This window comes from Cloeon dipterum, chromosome 3 (assembly GCF_949628265.1).
Source record: "Cloeon dipterum chromosome 3, ieCloDipt1.1, whole genome shotgun sequence".
NCBI lineage: Eukaryota > Metazoa > Arthropoda > Insecta > Ephemeroptera > Baetidae > Cloeon > Cloeon dipterum.
Genome location: NC_088788.1, coordinates 35,602,927 through 35,620,415, shown reverse-complemented (window position 1 = coordinate 35,620,415; position 17,489 = coordinate 35,602,927). Strand labels below are relative to the sequence as shown.

Here is a 17,489-nt window from a genome sequence, read left to right as displayed (position 1 = left end):
GTGTGGGCGTAGGCCAAGGCCACCACTTGAGCGACGTAAGAGTGCCAGCTGTTCTTGTCCAATCAGAGTTCAGCTAATCGAGGCGCGAAAACATAATCGTCCAATCACGAGTTGAAAACAAACATGGCGTCGGTGAGTACACAAGCATGCATTTTCTCCTTGGTTTTTGCTGTTTTCTTAATATTTTCCTGCCCAATCGGTCAAATCGTCACTCAAATTCTTCTTTACTGGTATTCATGCACATGTTCTGATAGTTTCCGATCGGTGGTTGCCGTTTCATGCCAGAAAACGACATGCGCATTCACAAACATCATTAACCGGCACACTGAAGACAATACGTTCCATAACTGAAACTGGCGAAATGAAACTGTTTCAGAATTCAGATAAGCAGGAAAAGAAGCGGAAGGAGAGCATCCTTGACCTGTCTAAGTACCTTGAGAAGAATATCAGGGTCAAATTCGCGGGAGGGCGGGAAGCGTTCGGCGTGCTCAAGGGTTACGACCCTTTGCTTAACCTCGTCCTTGATAACACCACGGAGTTTCTTAGGGGTAATATTTCACTGGCGTTCGCTTTTCCTATTATTAATGGGTTGGGAATATGTTCTCAGATCCAGATGACCCCTACAAACTGACAGATGACACTAGGCAACTAGGGTTAGTCGTGTGCCGAGGGACGGCAGTCGTTCTTATTTGTCCTACAGACGGCATGGAGTCCATTCCAAACCCCTTCGTCCAGGCAGAGTGAAAGACAATCAAAGTTCAAAGTGCGATATTTTAAGTTTTTTTTTCATTCATGTAACTGAAACTACCAGCTTCTGGGTTAAATTTGTTATTCTCCGTCTTCATTGATTATAAAATATCAGGCAATAAATCTGAAAGTTTGATCATTGCACTCGCCAGTTTTTTAATGCAACCGATTTTTTTTTAATTTTCTATGTAAACTGCACCGGATTTAATTGATTTGCAGAACAAGATGATAAATGGAACACGGAAGACAGTCTTTATGCGGGCAAACGGCGTGGGATGTCAAAATAAAAAGTTAATAATTGTCCCTGGAAGTCACGCAAGGCAGAGAAAAGAGAGAGCAGTCCCCCCCGTGCGCCCACAAAATAAATGAGACGCGCTCGAGCACGGTGCCAGTCTTCAGCCAGCTGTGGCACCGTAACAAGTGCAGGAGGCCTTTCTCATGTGTGCACCGAGGGTGGGCATCATCAAGGAAGCCGTCCTCAAACAGGTCGTGGAAAAATTCGCCACCTACGAAGATTACCTAGACTCGCTTATCACCAAGATGGATGTTTATTACCTTGAGGTTCGAGCAAGAAAAATGCAAAGTTTTATCTTAAAAATTCGGAATTTTTCAAAACTTAAAAATTTGAAAATTATTTGCTTTTGAAAAAACAAAATTGGCGTCGTAGAACTCGTTGAGGGCCATAGGGCCCGGACCAGGCCCCGAAAACCGAACTCGGAAATTGTCGAAATCGCGGTTTGTACAATTTAAGACTCAAAAAACTCGGCTCCTCTCGGTCCTAAAAAGTTAAAAATGCGTCCCGTAATATTTGGCATTGGATAGGCTAATTATGCTCCCCCGCCCGCCCCCTTGGCCCCTGGCTGGCACCTTTTTCTAAATTAAATTTTAATAGATTAATATCCTATTTCAAAATAATTTATGACACGCTATATTATTTATAAAATCCGTATCTTTGACGACCACGTATTTGAATTGCACACTCGTTTGCCCACATGCATAGACACATCTTTATTCTTGAAAGGGGGAAGTCGGTTGACGAGCGACGTCGCGTGCTAATGACGTTGCGCGTTCCAAGCGCGCGTCTTGCCCCATTTGAACGTTCGCTGCAAACGCATCCCGTGCACCAAGAGACAGTAGAATAAAAAAGGGCTGCGCTTAGAAATTTAATTAGCGGGTTGCGTGATTACAGGACATTGCGGTGGCACGCCAACTTGTGGAGCTGGGGGTCATAAATCACTTGTTCAGCGCCACCATCCCTAGGGCGCTCTTTGACGCCAGGAAGAAATTAGCGCGCCGCCGATGACGAAATTTGCGACAAAAGAATGATTCGAGTCTTTTTAACCCGTCCACGATGAAAGCAAATATTTGTTTGCCTGAAGTAGAACGGAATTGCATGTTGATGGGGAATTTACAAATTATGACATTTCGCGACGTCGCCGGTTTTTCCACTCTCTATATAATCCTTAAAAAGTTGAGCTAATTTCATAATTCGCGCTGATTACTCGAGCTGAATGGATTCGTTTTTATTGCCTCGTTTCAAGTCGCGTGTGGTGCGTGCTTTGCGAGCATTTTGTAAGCGAAAAAACACATTTAACACAGGGCCATTCGTCATCTGACTGATTTGTATAAAATATATATGTCTTTCAAAAACGAATTATTGGCAGATACCCTCCACGTTGTATCAAGGAAAATCAATAAATAACAAAAATAAATAGAACATACCAGTTCGGTTATTAATAATCTGTTTTATTGACAAGTGGGGCAGTTATTTAATTGATTTTACAATATTTTCTACAAATAAAAGTGTCGAAAAATTGTTGAATGGGCACCGCTAGCAGCCTTCAGGATGTAATTTTCAGCATTGAATTTTTTAAAGTTGCGGGTTTGTCGATTCCGCTGCTCGTTTGAGAGATGAAAGCAGGTGCAGGCGGATGGGTCTCATTCATTCGTTCTATTTTATTTTGGAGGTAAATCTGAGGCCTGCGGGGCCGAAATAGCTGCTACTATTTTTCTTTTAATAATTTTCCAATTCCTTTGTAAAATCAACTTGACATTAAAATTCAACCCACATTGGTTTTTTTTTTTTTAAATTCAAAGTTGAGTTGCTTTTTTAAGTTTTAAAAATGGGGCGCATAGGTTTTGACGCCTCTCTGTCGCGCTGGTCTGACAAATCGTTCCACGACTGCACCCTGCCCGTGTAAGTGGCGAGGAAGAGGACGCAGGAGCTGGCGAAAATCACGGCTGACAAGGCAAACGAAATTCGCCAACCGACAATACTGGCCTGTTAACGTGAATCAAAGTCAAAGCGATCGAGGAATAATATGTATTTTTAGCGCAACTTACGTCTTGCTGCAGTATAGCGCCGATGATAACCGGAGAAAGGAGGCCCGCCAGCGAACACAGACCGTTCTTCAGGCCCCCGAGCGTTCCTGCCAAGTTTTAACTTTAATCCGATTTGCTGTTACTGCTGTCGCAGAGTTAGCGCAACATTTGATATTTAAATTGAAAAGGGGATTTTAATCTGACATATAAACCGACCGAAATTAAAAGCATCCTTTTCTTTTTGCATCCTTGTATAAGCTGTAAGTTTTAATCCAGACGGAAAAATCACGTTATCATGGCGTCGGCTTTAAAAGTGTTTTAGAGGCGAGAATTCTCAAAATATTACGATATAATTTGCATTATTTATGATTTTCGACAATTTTGGATTAAAAAAAAAAACATTAAACCGGCACTCATGCAGAAAGCAAAAGACAGCTCAAAGTTTCCCACATTTCAACGCGAACTTGGATGTGACCGGCGGCCACCGCTGATTAATAGATAAAATGATATTGAAATAATACCTGCAAAATTGGGGGCCACGTCCATGTAAGCCTGGATGTGGCCCGAAGTAATGGCGCCGTTGCAGCCCATTGCAGTACAAATAATGGCAACGGCCAAAGTCGTGTTGCATCCAGCTAGTGGGAAAGCTAAAAGTGCCAACGCTGGCATCAAGTGCGCTGGGGACAGAATTAACCTTTGCACCAATCTAATTTCTAGAAAACTCACAAAAACAAACAGCAAGTTTTCTCAAGTGCACCAACGCCATCCAACGTCTCCGAAGGCACAGATCGAAAATCATTCCAATGATTATACCGAATATGTAACGGCAGAGAAATGGAAGCGCCGACAAAATTCCATTCTGCGAGCGCGAATTAATCAATTATTGAAGAAATATAACACTTTTTTTACACACCTCTCTGATGTCAACGCCGAGGATGCTCGCCATGTACTTGGGACCAAGCGTGAGGAACGTGTAAAAGCCCCAATCGCTTCCAAAGGAACTGAGAAAGGGTCCCCAAAACTGGAGGGACGTCAAAACCCTGACCCACGGAATCGGCAGTTTCTACGAGTCAAATTAGATCAGACAATGAGGAGATAGAGATTTGAATTTCAGCACACCTTGACAGGTCCTTTCACCAGGCCCAGCTCAATGTGTCTCTTTTCAAACTGCGTTATTCTGGGATGCTTGTCTGGTGAGTCGTGGACTAAAGCGAACCAGCAGATCGAGAAAATCACACCCTGTGCCGCTGTTATATAGTAAAGCGCTGGCCAGTCCAGCAAGTCGATGATAAGGCCGCAGACCGGCATCACCAATGCCAACCCTAACGTTCCACCTGAAATGTACAATAATCAGCATTATTGAAGACCGTCTTTGACGAAGTTTCTGAGCACACCAATCGATTCTTGAGGGTCGAATTATGTAAAGTGGATATTGTTTCCCGACCAAAAAGTGCAGCGTGAGGTGCGAACTTTTTTCCCGCCAAAACAATATGAATGCGAGAAGTGCGCATGCGTCAGAGCATGACTTCCTTGTCAGATCAACCAACTCTGACGCATGCGCACTTCTCGCATTCGTATTTTTTGCGGGAAAAAAGTTCTTCTTGTGCTACGCACATCGCGCTGGACTCTGGTGAGCGGGAACCGCTAAAGGTGCCCCCCTTTGAGACTGGAAGTCTTGAAAGAATAAATATTAGCGTTCAAAGAAAACAAGCTTGAGGTAGAAAGGAAAGTTGCTTTACAGGGACAAATGCCTGTCATTTCAATGGAAAAATTTCGGTGCGGGAAGGCGAAAAGATAACCACGATTAGGCCCCAGCTCCTCATTTGGACCCGTTGAGCTCATAGCCCACGGCAAGTGCCGATTAAGGTTCAAGAAAAAAGTAAATAAATTCCTCAGCATTGTAATTAGAATTTTTTAAGTCATGGTCAGGGGAGCACCAGTTTGTTCAAAGATATCAAATACCATACCCATGTTAAAGGTAGACATGAATCTGGCTCGTTCATGCAAAGGTACCCATTTGGTGACAAGGACCGAAGCGGTCGGGAACATGGCACCCTGTGAAAAGCATCTATTAAAATAAAGATGCGACACGTGCTTTTGAACGTATCCTACCAGGAAGAGACCCTGGCCAATCCTGATGGCGATGAGGTATCCGTAGTGGACGCGCGTCAGCAAAGGTACGAGTGCAGCCAGCAAGGACGGAATTAACACGGTGAAGCCGTAGACAATGCGGCCGCCGATTAGTTCTGCCAAGCGGCCGCCTGGTAGCTGGAAAAACAGGTAGCCCACGAAGAAAGAGCTCAGGATGGTTCCCTGCAGCTGCTCACTCCAATCAAACTCGCCGGCTTCATCCTTGATTATTAAACTGATTGCATATGTTTCGAAAATTAAAAAATTATATCACCTGAAGTTCGTTCTCTCCTAGGTCGGTTAGGTTTGTAAATAGTGCTGAAGTGTTGTGAAAGACGGGCTCTACTGCGCATCCAGTCGTGGAAGTGCCATTTGCGGTGGAATTTTGTCCCCTGGGTCTCTTGCCGACCATTGTGACAATGCTGAGGCTGAGACTGGCTCTGAGGACGAACGCCGTTAGGGCGCCCCAGAAAATCATGATCCCCAGCACGAACCGGGTCGGAACATTTTCTATAACCCGTTTCAACACAAAAGGGTGCAATAATAAATAATGGTTTTAGACTTTTTCTTACCTGCGCACGCCATGGCTGGAGTGTGGATCTGTGCATGAAATCAACAACTGAACATATCCGGCCAAAACGCGATTGTGAAGGTCAGCAATGTCTTCCTGATGCGGTGCGAACAATAAATCTCGGCGAATCGTACCTGTATTTGTATTTGGTGCAAGCGATAACGACTAGCAAACTCTCGGCCCGTCTCGTAAGGCAAACAAAAGTGCGCGTACACGCGCGTGACGAAACGATGAACGATTTTGGGGCAGCCACATGCATATAGCAGAGTGTATCAAAGAAAAGTGGAGCCACTCAATGAATTTTATTTCGACAGCTCCGCACTCTCCAACTACAATTGTGATTTCAGACGGGGATCGCTATTTAGTCATTAGCCAATTCAATGGGCAAGCCCGACGAGAACCATCGCAGCGGTCAGCTCATGTCATGCTCGTCCAACACTCAAACTTCGCACTAACTCAATAATTATCCAGTGATTTTTAAATTCGTTCTGCACATTATTTTTTAAATTTTCCTGAACAAACATTATTGCTACTATATTTATCTACAGTGACCGAATTTTTTTGTTTATTTAAATTTAATTTTATGGGAGAGAGCTTAAGTGCCTTTTATCGATAATTTCAGACCCAAAATATACCTATGATCGACTAGAGAAAGTCCTACTTGTTTTAATTATTCCATTTTATATTATCTTTATTGCTTCGATAAGAAAATTAATGAAACTTCGAATGCTGAAAGGCCTTTTATCGAGGTGTCAGTAAGGCTCATAGGCAACACGCACCGTACCAAAGTTCCGCGAGTTGCATAACAATTTTTATTTTAAATGCAGCCAAAAACGAGTTTTATTCTCTCGATGTCTATATACTGACAAAACTTATGAGATTCTTAGTTAAGTAAAAAATTGGTCATTTGTGTTCGTCCTTCAACAGCTCCACAGCTTTGAGCTCTTCCTCAACGTTGTTGTCAATTCCTTCTTTATTTCTTCTTGGTTCATTCCACGGTTGGACTTTTCCTGTACCAAATATTGAAAATATTATGGTCGATGCGAAACCCAGTGCAGCTGTTATTTGAAATACGGTTGCCCAACTCTCCATTGATTGCTGTAAATTGAGTTTTCTTTATTAATAATCAAAATTGGTCAAAGTTTATTTTTCTTACGTCTTTTTCTATCATGTATCCAACAAACATCGGCACCAAAAATCCACTGCTCATCGAAGCCAGACTCATGAAACCCATGATTGAGCCTAGTTGAAAGATTAAAATTGAAAATGAAGAGGTCTTGGTTGTATTCAAATGCCTGAAAAGTTCGGTGCCAAGTCGACGCTGTTGACAATCGGTCCTGACGAGCACGCCCCACCTAGGAGATTTGCTGCGGTCAAGACGATCACCTCCGTTTTATAATTGCAGCCCACGGCACCCATTAGCATGAATAATATCGACGGAATAAGCTGGGCTGTAAAATAAGAAATTCAAAATTTTACCCAAAAATGTTGACTTTTTCGCTCACATATTGCGTTTGACACCTTTCGAGCCGAGGTGATGGAACAGTGCTTGAGAGAGATCAATTTGTCGAAAAGCCACGAAAAAAAGAGCGAGCCTGTGAAGCGACTGATATTTGGCAAACCGGATAGGAAGCCGTTCTAATGGGATGATTAAATTAAATGTAAAATAGCTCCATGGAGTTAAATTTCTTGCCTGTTTCACGTTGATGTCGTACACCATCTTGAAGTAAGTCGGTCCGTACGTTGTAACAGTCATGAAAGCCCACATCGAGCCTAGGTTGGCCACCAGCATGGCCCAGAACGGGGTGGACTTGAGAATCTCCCCCACTGGCACTCTCAACTGACAGAATTAGATTAAAACTAAGAAATTGTATGTTGGCTCTATCATATAATGAAATGCGAATCTTAAAGACCGTCTTTGACGAAGTTTGAGCACACCAATCGATTCTTGAGGTTCGAATATTAGTCAAAAAGTGGATATTTTTTCCGACCAAAAAGTCCAGCGCGACGTGCGAACATTTTTTTTCCGCCAAAACAATATGAATGCGAGAAGTGCGCATGCGTCAGAGCTGGTTTGAGCACTTGCAGAGAGACCATCTCTACGAATGACTTTGTCAGATCCAGCCAGCACTGACGCATGCGCAGTTCTCGCATGTTCATATTGTTTTGGCAGGAAAAAAGTTTGCACGTCGCGCTGGACTTTTTGGTCGGAAAAAATATCCACTTTTTGACTAATTCGACCCTCAAAATCAATTGGTGTGCTCAGAAAAACGTCGTCAAAGACGGTCTTTAACCAAGATGGGCAGCATACAAGCTGGGAAAATCACGATTTTGAACTGGATAGCGGCTATATTCAATTCAATTCATCTTTTATTTAACTTATTGATTTTTAAAAAAATAAAATTGATATATTAATCAGGATACAGCACCTTCCTTTTGGAAATTACGACGTGTTGCTCCAAGTAGTTGAGCTCTTGTCTGGAAATGCGAGGGTGCTGTGCAGGAGAGTCGAAGACGCAATACCACCAGGCCACGCACCACAGCAGGCAGATGAACGCAGGCACGTGGAAAGCCCATTCCCAGCCGAATGCTTCGATTAAAATCCCGCACAGGGGAAACGTCAGTGCCACCCCGACAGCATTTCCTGGAAAGTGATTCAAGAATCACTTGAATCCAAACGTTAATTGGGGGTTGATTTGCGCCTAAATTTGAATCTCTTGTTTGAGTTGCAATGAGGAGACCATTTGGATTTGGTAGGATTGTGAAATGTTTCCGAATTGTTGCTTTGTACCTTTACAGCATGCGTGGGTAAATTTATCGAGGCTAACGCCTATAGCGTTTTAATAAAAAAGACACTGGTCCTATTCTCAGGGTTAGCAAAAACCCGCATTTTGATGGATGACAAAAAATAGGGATTTCTACTGCCACTAGTTTCACCAAAAGACCGAAACTTTTAACTCTATTCTTAATTTTCCAAAGCTTCTTGGCGCGAAATGTGACCTTTTCGTGGTTAAATTTAGAAAAATGTGGAAACCCCAAAATGGATGTTTTTCCTGCTGTTTTTCGCACAAAAATAACACGTGCGTCTTACCCATGTAAGTCGCAACGAATTTGCTGCGTTCGTTTGGCGGGATCCACCTGCTAGCCATCACGTTCATCGCCGGCCACGTGGCTCCCTATGTACAATCCAATTTTTTATTTTGTCTACATTTTCCCTAAGGCCCAATTTAATCATACAGCTGCAAATCCCTGACTGAACCTGACGAAGAGCAGCGCGTTGAGACTCCACCTTGCGGCGGAGGGCACGAAGAAGGCCATCAGGCTGCAGACCAGGTTGCTGCCGCCGTAAATGAGTTTGGCGCCGTAGCGGTCGGCCAGCATCCCGCCCGGCACCATGGACAGCACGTAGCCCCAGTAAAACGAGCCGTGGATCAGGCCCTGCTTGTAGTTGTCCCAGTCGAACTCGGCCGCGCTCTCAACAAAACAACAAACTGATCAAGATCAATTAAATTAAAATAAAACGTTAAATCAGTGGTTCACTACAATGATACCCTCTGACACACATAGAGAATGCTGGTGGGGGCATGTAATGATAACTGCTCGAGGACTAATTGCTATTATTGACGATGTTACATAATCACGTCTCGAAAAATGTGCCGAAAATTCATTAACCTCATACAATTTAATGAGGTTAAATAAGTAAAATATTAATCATAATATATGCTTTGATTAGAAATAGAAGTTCGATCAAAAAAGGACTTTGCTACAGTAAAAATTCAAAGTTTTTAAATTTTCTCCAAAATTTTTAGCGCTTGAGCACATTTTTTATTTCTCTCGTCGAGATCTGTCTAACAGCGTGTGAAACCATTTTGGGAAACTCTTTGTTGTAAAATAAAATAGAATTTCAAGTAAGGAGACAGTCCTCACTATTTGAAAAGCATGCTAACTTTGCAGCCACTATTCTAAAAAATTTACACTTCTATTTACAGTCAATTTTGGCTTCAACTGAATCCCAAGGGCATTGGCAACAAGCATTTTCAGGATATAGAAAAAAATATATTTGGTGCTGCGTTTTTTTTTTTAAAAAAAAACAATAATTCCAGACATAAACCTTTTGGTAACTATACAATTCACTTTCAAAATTTTAAGGTTTCTGCTCTAAAATTTTAATAACATATAAATTAATCCTCCTCATATTTAGTCCAATTCGCTTTTGCAAAAGTGATTATTCGCTGATCGCTCTTCTAATATCTTAAGCAGTTTCGTTCGTTATTAAAAAAAATAAAAGTTTGGGGGCAGGGACATTCAATTGCTGGTGTGTTTAATTAGAGATAAGATGATGGAAATTGATTACAGGAGCACGTGTGGTGTCTGCATCAAAGGCCGACGTGCTGAAGTTGACTCGGCAATCCGCTTCTCTAATTAATGTGCCGTTTGAGTCTGTCGCGTTTCCGCCGCCAGTCATCGACACAATTGCAATGTTCAGGTTCACCCTGAGCATGTAGTTGGTCAGGAATCCCGTGAAGGAGAGCAAACCCAAAACTACCCTGGCAGGCACATTTTTGGGGTGCAACCACGACCCTAAAAATATATACAATCATTCAGAAAAATTGTGGTGCAAAAAGAAAAATACCTGTGGCATGCTCCTGCGGTTGTTCCTGTGTGCTCATGGTCGCACGACTGTCGCCGAGTCGAAACAGTGCGCGCCTACATTAACAAGATAACATTTAACCCCTTCTCCTCTTCCTCCGGCAGCCGCGAAAATCGTTAACTAATTTGTTACACCTTGCTTGCAACCCAACCGGTTATTTATGCATCATTGTAAGTGTCACATTCTACTTTTGACATATAATATTGCTTTTCTTGACACGCTGTTGCGTTGCAGCGAGTCAAAGATTGCGCACTCTCGAACCGTCATTAGTGTAAAAAAGCCTCCGGAGGATTAGCATTCAGTCATAAAATTTCCGTTTCCAATGCTCTAGCGTAACTGGTCCCCTTTCGATATAATGAGGCCATTAAGTCCCGCCAGATGTCTAGTTGTGAAGAATCAGCAGGACCGAGCGAGACTTTTGTAGATCAGCAGGCTCAGCGAAAATTTTAATGAAAGCAGCACGCACCTGTAAGCAGGTGCAGGCACAGGCAATAAAAAGCTCGCTTTTTGCCAACCACCGCAGAATTCGTTCATGTCTTGACCCTATAAAAATACCAAGATACAGAAAAATGAAAATATATAAATATCTCATTTGAATTATTCGCAACTAAAAATTCTAAATTGGAATAAATACTGAAATTATTTCCATTTTTGTATTGATTTTTATTTTTTCGTGTTTATTACTAAAGTCCTTTCAAAGTGCACTATGCACTCGACTGGGTCTTTGCCAGTAACTTGGATTTTATCTGGCCTCACGTGTTTTACAATTTGCCTTGTTGACAGAATGAAAATAGCTTTGTTGACAAAAGCTTTCAGCTGCAGAACTGTTTGTGTTCTCCACATTTTCATCATTCACGCAAATTTTCATCATCGCAGTTTTAGTTTTCAGTAAAGGTAAATTAAAAAAATAGCTCATTGCGGTCTTGTTTGCTCGTCAACCACTATTGACAAAACAGTTCTGGCTAAATTATGAAATAAAGTAGAGGCCGTTTTTCTCGCCCCGACACCCACACTCATTAAAAAAAAAAACAAAGAAATATTATTATCATAAACGGGAGGTTTGAGGTTCGTGTCGCTGCTCTCAGTCGGCGGGCGGTAGTGACTGATGGTCTCTATTCAAGGGCCGTGTTTGACGGGTTTGCTGGCGGGGGTGATCGGAGGGGCGGCCGGGCCAGCGAGCGAGGGACGGAGGCGGCGGAGGGAGTCTCGCGTCGCCAGCCACCCATGCGTCGGAGCGCTTCAAAGTCACCAAGTCGGCCGAGGAGATCGCCCCTTCTGGTCAGGAGCTATGGCCAGGTCAACCCTGTTCGTCTTTTTGCCGGCAATATGGAGCCAATAATCACGGCATAACGCCTGCAACAGCTGAGCTTATGCAACCAGAACGACCTCTTTGTTTGACGGTGCAGTCGATACATTCTCCTGTACTTAAATTATGTCGCTTTTCTTGTTCGAATGTTGGTGCACAGGTGCAGTTTAAATAACGATTCATTTGCCAATTGTAGCAACGGAAAGACTTTCCAAGAAAAATATATACATACAATAAATTCAAAAATTAAAACGCTGTTTATTCCGTTCCCCGTTCAGAACGCTTTTTTGGCATCGCGCGACGAGCATAGGCGAAAAATGATTTTATTTTTCTTTAAATTCGGCCGTTCGTCCCATCGTCGACCACGATCCCTCATCGCACAGGTCTCGAACGGGGCTTTAACCTGCGGTACCCTAACGACCTTTTTTAGGGACCTAACATCCGCTCCCAGGCCAGTTTTTAATGCTTTTTCCAGCCAACCTGATCGTTGGGGGCCAGTTGATGACCCCATGCGCCCCCAACGCCTTCTACAAGAGCAGTCTGGGTAAGCTCACGCGGCTTTTTTTAAGTTGTGCCTTAATATTTAAGATAGTTCATCATGTTATTCATGTTGCCTTAAAATATATATGTACTTTTTTAAAAGTTCAGCGAGTATTTCTAAGTAGATCTAAAAAAAAATCAGTATTCAGCGTTCATAAAAGCTGATTATTATTATTATTTATTCTCACACTTTGTCATAATACATTAATGTTATCACAAGTCAAATACAATGTGTGTATCGAATTTGAACCGATCAATAAAATCGCTTTATATACAGTCCATAATATTATCGTTTGCCTTATCTCCAACATAACTATCTCCTGTGGATTTTATTTAACAAGACATTTTTAAAGATAAAATTACAAATGTGCTCTTCCATTCATGCGTGGAAAGTAGTGCTTTGCGCGGGTACAAATTTTCAACCCAAACCCGCATCAAACCCGCTTATTTCGTAACGCACCCAAACCGCACCCATGTCTTTTTTCAAAATTTGAACCCGCACCAAACCGCACTACGCCAACCTAGCGCCAACCCGCACCCACAATCCGCCATATTGGATTTGCAAATTCTGGTCCCGCACCCGCGGGTTTGGTGCGGGTTTTGCGGGTCAGTTTATCTATAAAATGTGCAGTAATGAAATCAAGACCACGGAACAAATTAAATTTCAGATTTTGCCTAATGTTTCGTGAAATTAAACGGCTTGAGGGCTAGCAGGGGGGTCACTTTTTGCTGCAAGCACAGGGGTCATTTTTTTGCTGCAAAAACAGGGGTCATTTTTGTGCTGCAAGCACAGGGGTCATTTTTTAGGTGCAACGGGAGGGGTCATATTTTTGGTGCAAGCACAGGGGTCACTTTTTAGTGCAAGCACAGGGGTCACTTTTTAGTGACCCCTGTGCTTGCACCAAAAAGTGACCCACACTATGAAACATCCCTAACGGTTCAACCCTCAAACCCGCGACCCACGCAAAGCACTAGTGGAAAGCTAGTTTGTGACGTTTCAGTTTAGTTTATTGTTATATTTATTTGCATACGGTACAGAGATTGAAGCTCCTCCATTACTGTCTGCGTAAAGAGTCCGTAGTAAAATAGAGTCATGCTTAAAAATATCAGACAAGCGCAAAAATTCGTTGCCGAGACTTATCTGGACTCGGAGAAATATTGAGGAAACCATAAACTTAAAAATAACTTTTAAAGTTGCTCGATACCGGCGACATTTGAGGAGACAAACCGTCCTTATTTGGAAGCGAGCAGCTGCTGGACTCACGACTCACGACGATTTCTCCGTTGAGGCGCCACGACGAGAGCAAGGAGAGCCGGGGCCAAGCGGAAATCGCGAGCCCACGACACACGGTGAGTTTTTGTTTCTCGCTAGCTTTGCCAGACCTTCCAGTCCAACCCAAATTTTACTAACAATATCCCGGTACAATATTCATCGCTGCAAGGCGCGAGCGTAAACTGAGAGTCCCGAATTTGTTTTCCCGCCTTCTCCCCTCCACTCACAGTAGTCGCAATACAAACAGCTGGAAAGCCGAGAAGGCGAGAAGAGGAGACAAGAATCAGAACGTCAACAACAACGATGATGGAATAAAAAGAATTGTTACAGGTCATTAAAAACTTTGCTGACGGAATTTAAAGGTAAATAAAGAGCTCAAGTTTAAACTAGATAATGTCCTAAATTCATAATGTTTCTTTTAATCACAGGCTGTTACATAATAAAGCACCCAACGATGGAGAATTTAGTAGATACATAAATTGACAGTCTAATTGTTAGTTACATAAGTCATGAACTATGGTGGAAAGAGTGGCGAATATGTTGTTAAAATCGGTCCTGAGATCGCCGTCCCGAGCATTTTCAATTTTGTCATCAGCCTCTCGTCCAAGCAGCTTGAGTTACGTCCCATGTCCTGTCGCCCGTAGTCTCTTGAAGAGGAATCAAAATTCGGGATTATTCAGCAGCATCAGTCATTCTGTGAGTTTTTACAATTTTCCTAACCTAATTATCTATGAGAAAAAACTGTTTGTGCAGAAAATAAGAGAGCTGAAAAGGGAGTACAGGGCAGTGTGTCAACTGCTGCAAAGATCAGGTTTTGATGTTTCCAAGAGAAACTTTCACACTACGTTGAGGCGCTGTCAAGAGGAGGGAAAAAAGTCTGGCTCTTCAGCGCCCAATAACAACGGCAAGAAGCCAAACCGGGAGGATGACGAGGAAACCAAAATTTCGTCTTTGTTGGCCAAAGCCTTCCTCTGGATGCTCACGGCGTACTTGCTCATTGGAGTCGTGTCTCTGCTTTTTCCCAGCAGCAACCAACCCGAGGTTACACAACTTTTAAACTATTTATATCCTAAATTTCACTCATTTTCGTGACATTTTTGCTAGAAAGCCAATTAATCGTTAACTTTCGGGATGTATGCCCCTTTTTGAGAAAGTTTTTTTGAGTTACGCCTCTTCCAAAGGCGTGTATATTGGTAGGGAATATGAGTGGAAAAATAACAAAACCCGCCCAAATTATATTCAGATTTCTTTTTAAACAAGTACAAATCGACCTCGTGTTGGTATTAGTGACGATTTTTTTAAAGGTCACCAGATATGTTTCCTGGAATGAATTCGTGCACCACATGCTGGCGAAAGGAGAGGTGGAGGAAATCATTGTTCGGCCGGACATGGACATCGTCACCATCATTCTCCATGAAGGTGCCATCATCAAAGGACGAAGAGTAGGTGGCATTGTTATAAGTTGAAGAGGCAGAGAAATACATTAATTTATTTTCCAGATGGAACACAAAACCTTCCACATGAACATCGTTGACACGAACAAATTCGAGGAGAAACTTCGAGCTGCCGAGCAACGGCTGGGCATCAATTCCGAAAATGGCGTGCCTGTCGTTTACGAAAGAAACTCGGACACTGCCGGCAAACTGCTGGCCTCCCTGATCGTGGTTGCCTTACTGCTGTCGCTGCTTTCCCGCAGCAAGTCGCTCAAGTCGCCCACCAACATGGATCCGTTTGTAACATTTCGTCGGTGGAAACGATTGCGCGCTATGTTTCAGTGCGAATTTTGTTTCAGTCGCAAATGAGCCGAGCCAAATTCACGCTGGTCGACCCTCTCACCAGTCCTGGAAAGGGCGTGCATTTCTCTGACGTGGCAGGACTGAAAGAGGCCAAGCAGGAGGTCAGCGAGTTTGTCGATTACCTCAAGAGGCCCGAACATTACAAGAAGCTGGGGGCAAAGGTAGGCCAAACAATTGTCCTGGTTCGATTTTTGTAAAATTTGGTGTGCAGGTTCCTAAAGGGGCGCTGATGCTAGGTCCTCCGGGCTGTGGGAAAACGATGCTGGCCAAAGCAGTGGCGACCGAGTCCAACGTGCCGTTCCTCTCGATGAACGGGTCCGAGTTCATCGAGATGATCGGTGGGCTCGGTGCCGCCAGGGTGCGAGACTTGTTCAGGGAGGCAAAGAAGCGGTCGCCCTGCATCATTTACATAGACGAAATCGACGCCATTGGACGCAAAAGGAGTTCGGGCTCTGGCCAGTTCGATGGCGCAGTCGGAGAAGGCGAGCAAACGTTGAACCAGCTGCTCGTCGAAATGGACGGCATGGTGTCCAAGGAGGGGGTCTTGATGCTCGCCTCCACCAACCGAGCAGACGTCTTGGACAAGGTACAAATTTCCTAAATTTGTGCTGCAATTTTTTTCTTATACTGTGGAAAACCTCTCATCTTCTTAACTGGATACAATTTATCAAAATAATGCCTAGAGAAAATTTCTAATTTTCTCACAATTAAATGCCTCCTAATAAAGTACATGGCGTTTCATGGCGTTTTAAAATGATTAAACATTTTTAGGCACTTTTGAGGCCCGGACGGTTCGACCGGCACATCCTGATCGACCTTCCGACATTAGAGGAGCGGAGGGAAATTTTCGAGCACCACCTGCGTGCCATCAAGTTGGAGCAAAAGCCGGCATTGTATTCAAGCCGCATGGCCTTCCTCACTCCGGGCTTCAGCGGTAACGAGAATGCGCTTGAGCGTGCTCATTTGTGACTAATTGGGCTGGTGCAGGTGCGGACATCGCCAACGTTTGCAACGAGGCAGCCCTGCACGCGGCCAGAGACAAGCACAGCACCGTGAAGGGCGCAGACCTCGAGTACGCCGTCGAGCGGGTGGTCGGCGGCACGGAGAAGCGCTCGCAAACCATGTCTCCGCAGGAGAAGAGAGTGGTGGCCTACCACGAGTCGGGACACGCCCTCGTCGGCTGGCTGCTGCCGCACACGGACGCCCTGCTCAAGGTCACCATCGTGCCCAGGACCAACATGGCGCTCGGCTTTGCGCAGTACACGCCCACGGACCAGAAACTGATTTCCAAGGAGGAGGTGCTTCTTCTCATTACGCAATAAAGTCGGTTTCTTTTGACACTTTGCTTGCAGCTCTTTGATAAAATGTGCATGGCGCTCGGCGGCAGGGTAGCCGAGTCTCTCACTTTCAACCGAATCACCACTGGCGCCCAGAACGACTTGCAGAAAGTCACCAAGATGGCCTATGCGCAGGTATGATTTTTTTCAATATGTTAGATACTTTTTGAATTAATTATTTTACAGTTGAAAGAGAATATTAAAAAATTTCAAAATCGATTTAAAAATACAGATGAAATTTGGTTCATAGATTTATTTCTGAATGACTATTTTTTTCCTATGATCGACAATTTTCTTTACTCGTGTTAGGTGAAGCAGTTTGGTATGAGTCCCGAAGTCGGTCTAGTGTCCTTCCCAGAGGAAAATTCGCGGGAATCGGGCAGGCGGCCGTACAGCAAGAAGTTTGCCAACATGATGGACAGCGTGGCGCAAGATCTCGTCACCAGGGCCTACAGGAATACGGAGCAAGTGCTGCGCAGGAACATGGACAAACTAGAAAAGGTAACGAGTTGATCATTTTTTTGTCCAAATTGAATGCTGAAATCGGGTGTAAAGATTGCCGAGGAACTGTTGAAGAAGGAGGTTTTGAATTACGACGACGTCGAGGCGTTGATCGGGCCTCCTCCGCACGGGAAAAAGAGGCTGATTGCGCCTGCTGACTTTGAACTGTCGGTTCAGGAAGACGCTGGCGCCGGAAACACCGCAAGTCAGGACGCTGCTTCGGAGAAAGAGTGATTATTTCTAGTGTTCAGATCAATAAATTTGTTAGTCCGAAACACGGCATCAGCTTTTTTCAATTTTCATTCACACTAGCGT

General features: G+C 43.7%; 4 protein-coding genes across 4 annotated transcripts; 2 read left to right on the top strand and 2 right to left on the bottom strand.

Moving 5' to 3' along the window:
* Positions 1-32: 32 nt before the first annotated feature.
* Positions 33-891, top strand: LSm7 (U6 snRNA-associated Sm-like protein LSm7). Its single transcript, XM_065482997.1, has 3 exons — positions 33-132; positions 377-548; positions 608-891. The coding sequence occupies exons 1-3, from the start codon at positions 124-126 to the stop codon at positions 742-744; spliced, it is 318 nt and encodes a 105-aa protein (XP_065339069.1). The 5' UTR covers positions 33-123; the 3' UTR covers positions 745-891.
* A 1,576-nt stretch (positions 892-2,467) lies between these two features.
* Positions 2,468-6,169, bottom strand: LOC135938934 (sialin-like). The gene is made up of 10 exons (XM_065482992.1): positions 5,772-6,169; positions 5,474-5,709; positions 5,182-5,421; positions 5,037-5,124; positions 4,189-4,403; positions 3,983-4,132; positions 3,796-3,928; positions 3,591-3,746; positions 3,091-3,176; positions 2,468-3,028 (listed from the first exon to the last, which is right to left on the bottom strand). The coding sequence occupies exons 1-10, from the start codon at positions 5,782-5,784 to the stop codon at positions 2,858-2,860; spliced, it is 1,488 nt and encodes a 495-aa protein (XP_065339064.1). The 5' UTR covers positions 5,785-6,169; the 3' UTR covers positions 2,468-2,857.
* A 410-nt stretch (positions 6,170-6,579) lies between these two features.
* Positions 6,580-10,536, bottom strand: LOC135938933 (sialin-like). Its single transcript, XM_065482991.1, has 10 exons — positions 10,404-10,536; positions 10,125-10,351; positions 9,008-9,244; positions 8,862-8,946; positions 8,200-8,414; positions 7,464-7,610; positions 7,276-7,408; positions 7,066-7,221; positions 6,927-7,012; positions 6,580-6,868 (listed from the first exon to the last, which is right to left on the bottom strand). The coding sequence occupies exons 1-10, from the start codon at positions 10,438-10,440 to the stop codon at positions 6,674-6,676; spliced, it is 1,518 nt and encodes a 505-aa protein (XP_065339063.1). The 5' UTR covers positions 10,441-10,536; the 3' UTR covers positions 6,580-6,673.
* Positions 10,537-13,786: 3,250 nt separating this feature from the next.
* On the top strand, positions 13,787-17,454 carry Spg7 (Paraplegin). The gene is made up of 12 exons (XM_065487199.1): positions 13,787-13,902; positions 13,969-14,236; positions 14,294-14,581; positions 14,845-14,982; positions 15,040-15,273; positions 15,333-15,497; positions 15,548-15,922; positions 16,108-16,270; positions 16,324-16,634; positions 16,689-16,808; positions 16,983-17,174; positions 17,229-17,454. Exons 2-12 carry the CDS (start codon positions 14,057-14,059, stop codon positions 17,406-17,408), a joined length of 2,346 nt encoding a protein of 781 aa, XP_065343271.1. The 5' UTR covers positions 13,787-13,902; positions 13,969-14,056; the 3' UTR covers positions 17,409-17,454.
* Positions 17,455-17,489: the final 35 nt, after the last annotated feature.

Excerpts from the sequence above, each read along its gene's own strand:
- LSm7 (XM_065482997.1), top strand. Across the intron at positions 549-607 it reads CACCACGGAGTTTCTTAGGG|ATCCAGATGACCCCTACAAA; the intron begins GTAATATTTCAC and ends ATATGTTCTCAG.
- LOC135938934 (XM_065482992.1), bottom strand. Across the intron at positions 5,125-5,181 it reads TTGGCCAGGGTCTCTTCCTG|GGTGCCATGTTCCCGACCGC; the intron begins GTAGGATACGTT and ends TGCTTTTCACAG. Across the intron at positions 3,929-3,982 it reads TCGGCGTTGACATCAGAGAG|AATGGAATTTTGTCGGCGCT; the intron begins GTGTGTAAAAAA and ends TCGCGCTCGCAG.
- LOC135938933 (XM_065482991.1), bottom strand. The coding sequence starts at position 10,440 with ATGAGCACACAGGAACAACCGCAGGAGCATGCCACAG. Across the intron at positions 8,947-9,007 it reads TCAGTCAGGGATTTGCAGCT|GGAGCCACGTGGCCGGCGAT; the intron begins GTATGATTAAAT and ends GATTGTACATAG. Across the intron at positions 6,869-6,926 it reads GATACATGATAGAAAAAGAC|CAATCAATGGAGAGTTGGGC; the intron begins GTAAGAAAAATA and ends CTCAATTTACAG.
- Spg7 (XM_065487199.1), top strand. The coding sequence starts at position 14,057 with ATGGTGGAAAGAGTGGCGAATATGTTGTTAAAATCGGTCCTGAGATCG. Across the intron at positions 14,983-15,039 it reads CCATCATCAAAGGACGAAGA|ATGGAACACAAAACCTTCCA; the intron begins GTAGGTGGCATT and ends TTTATTTTCCAG. Across the intron at positions 15,923-16,107 it reads GAGCAGACGTCTTGGACAAG|GCACTTTTGAGGCCCGGACG; the intron begins GTACAAATTTCC and ends AAACATTTTTAG.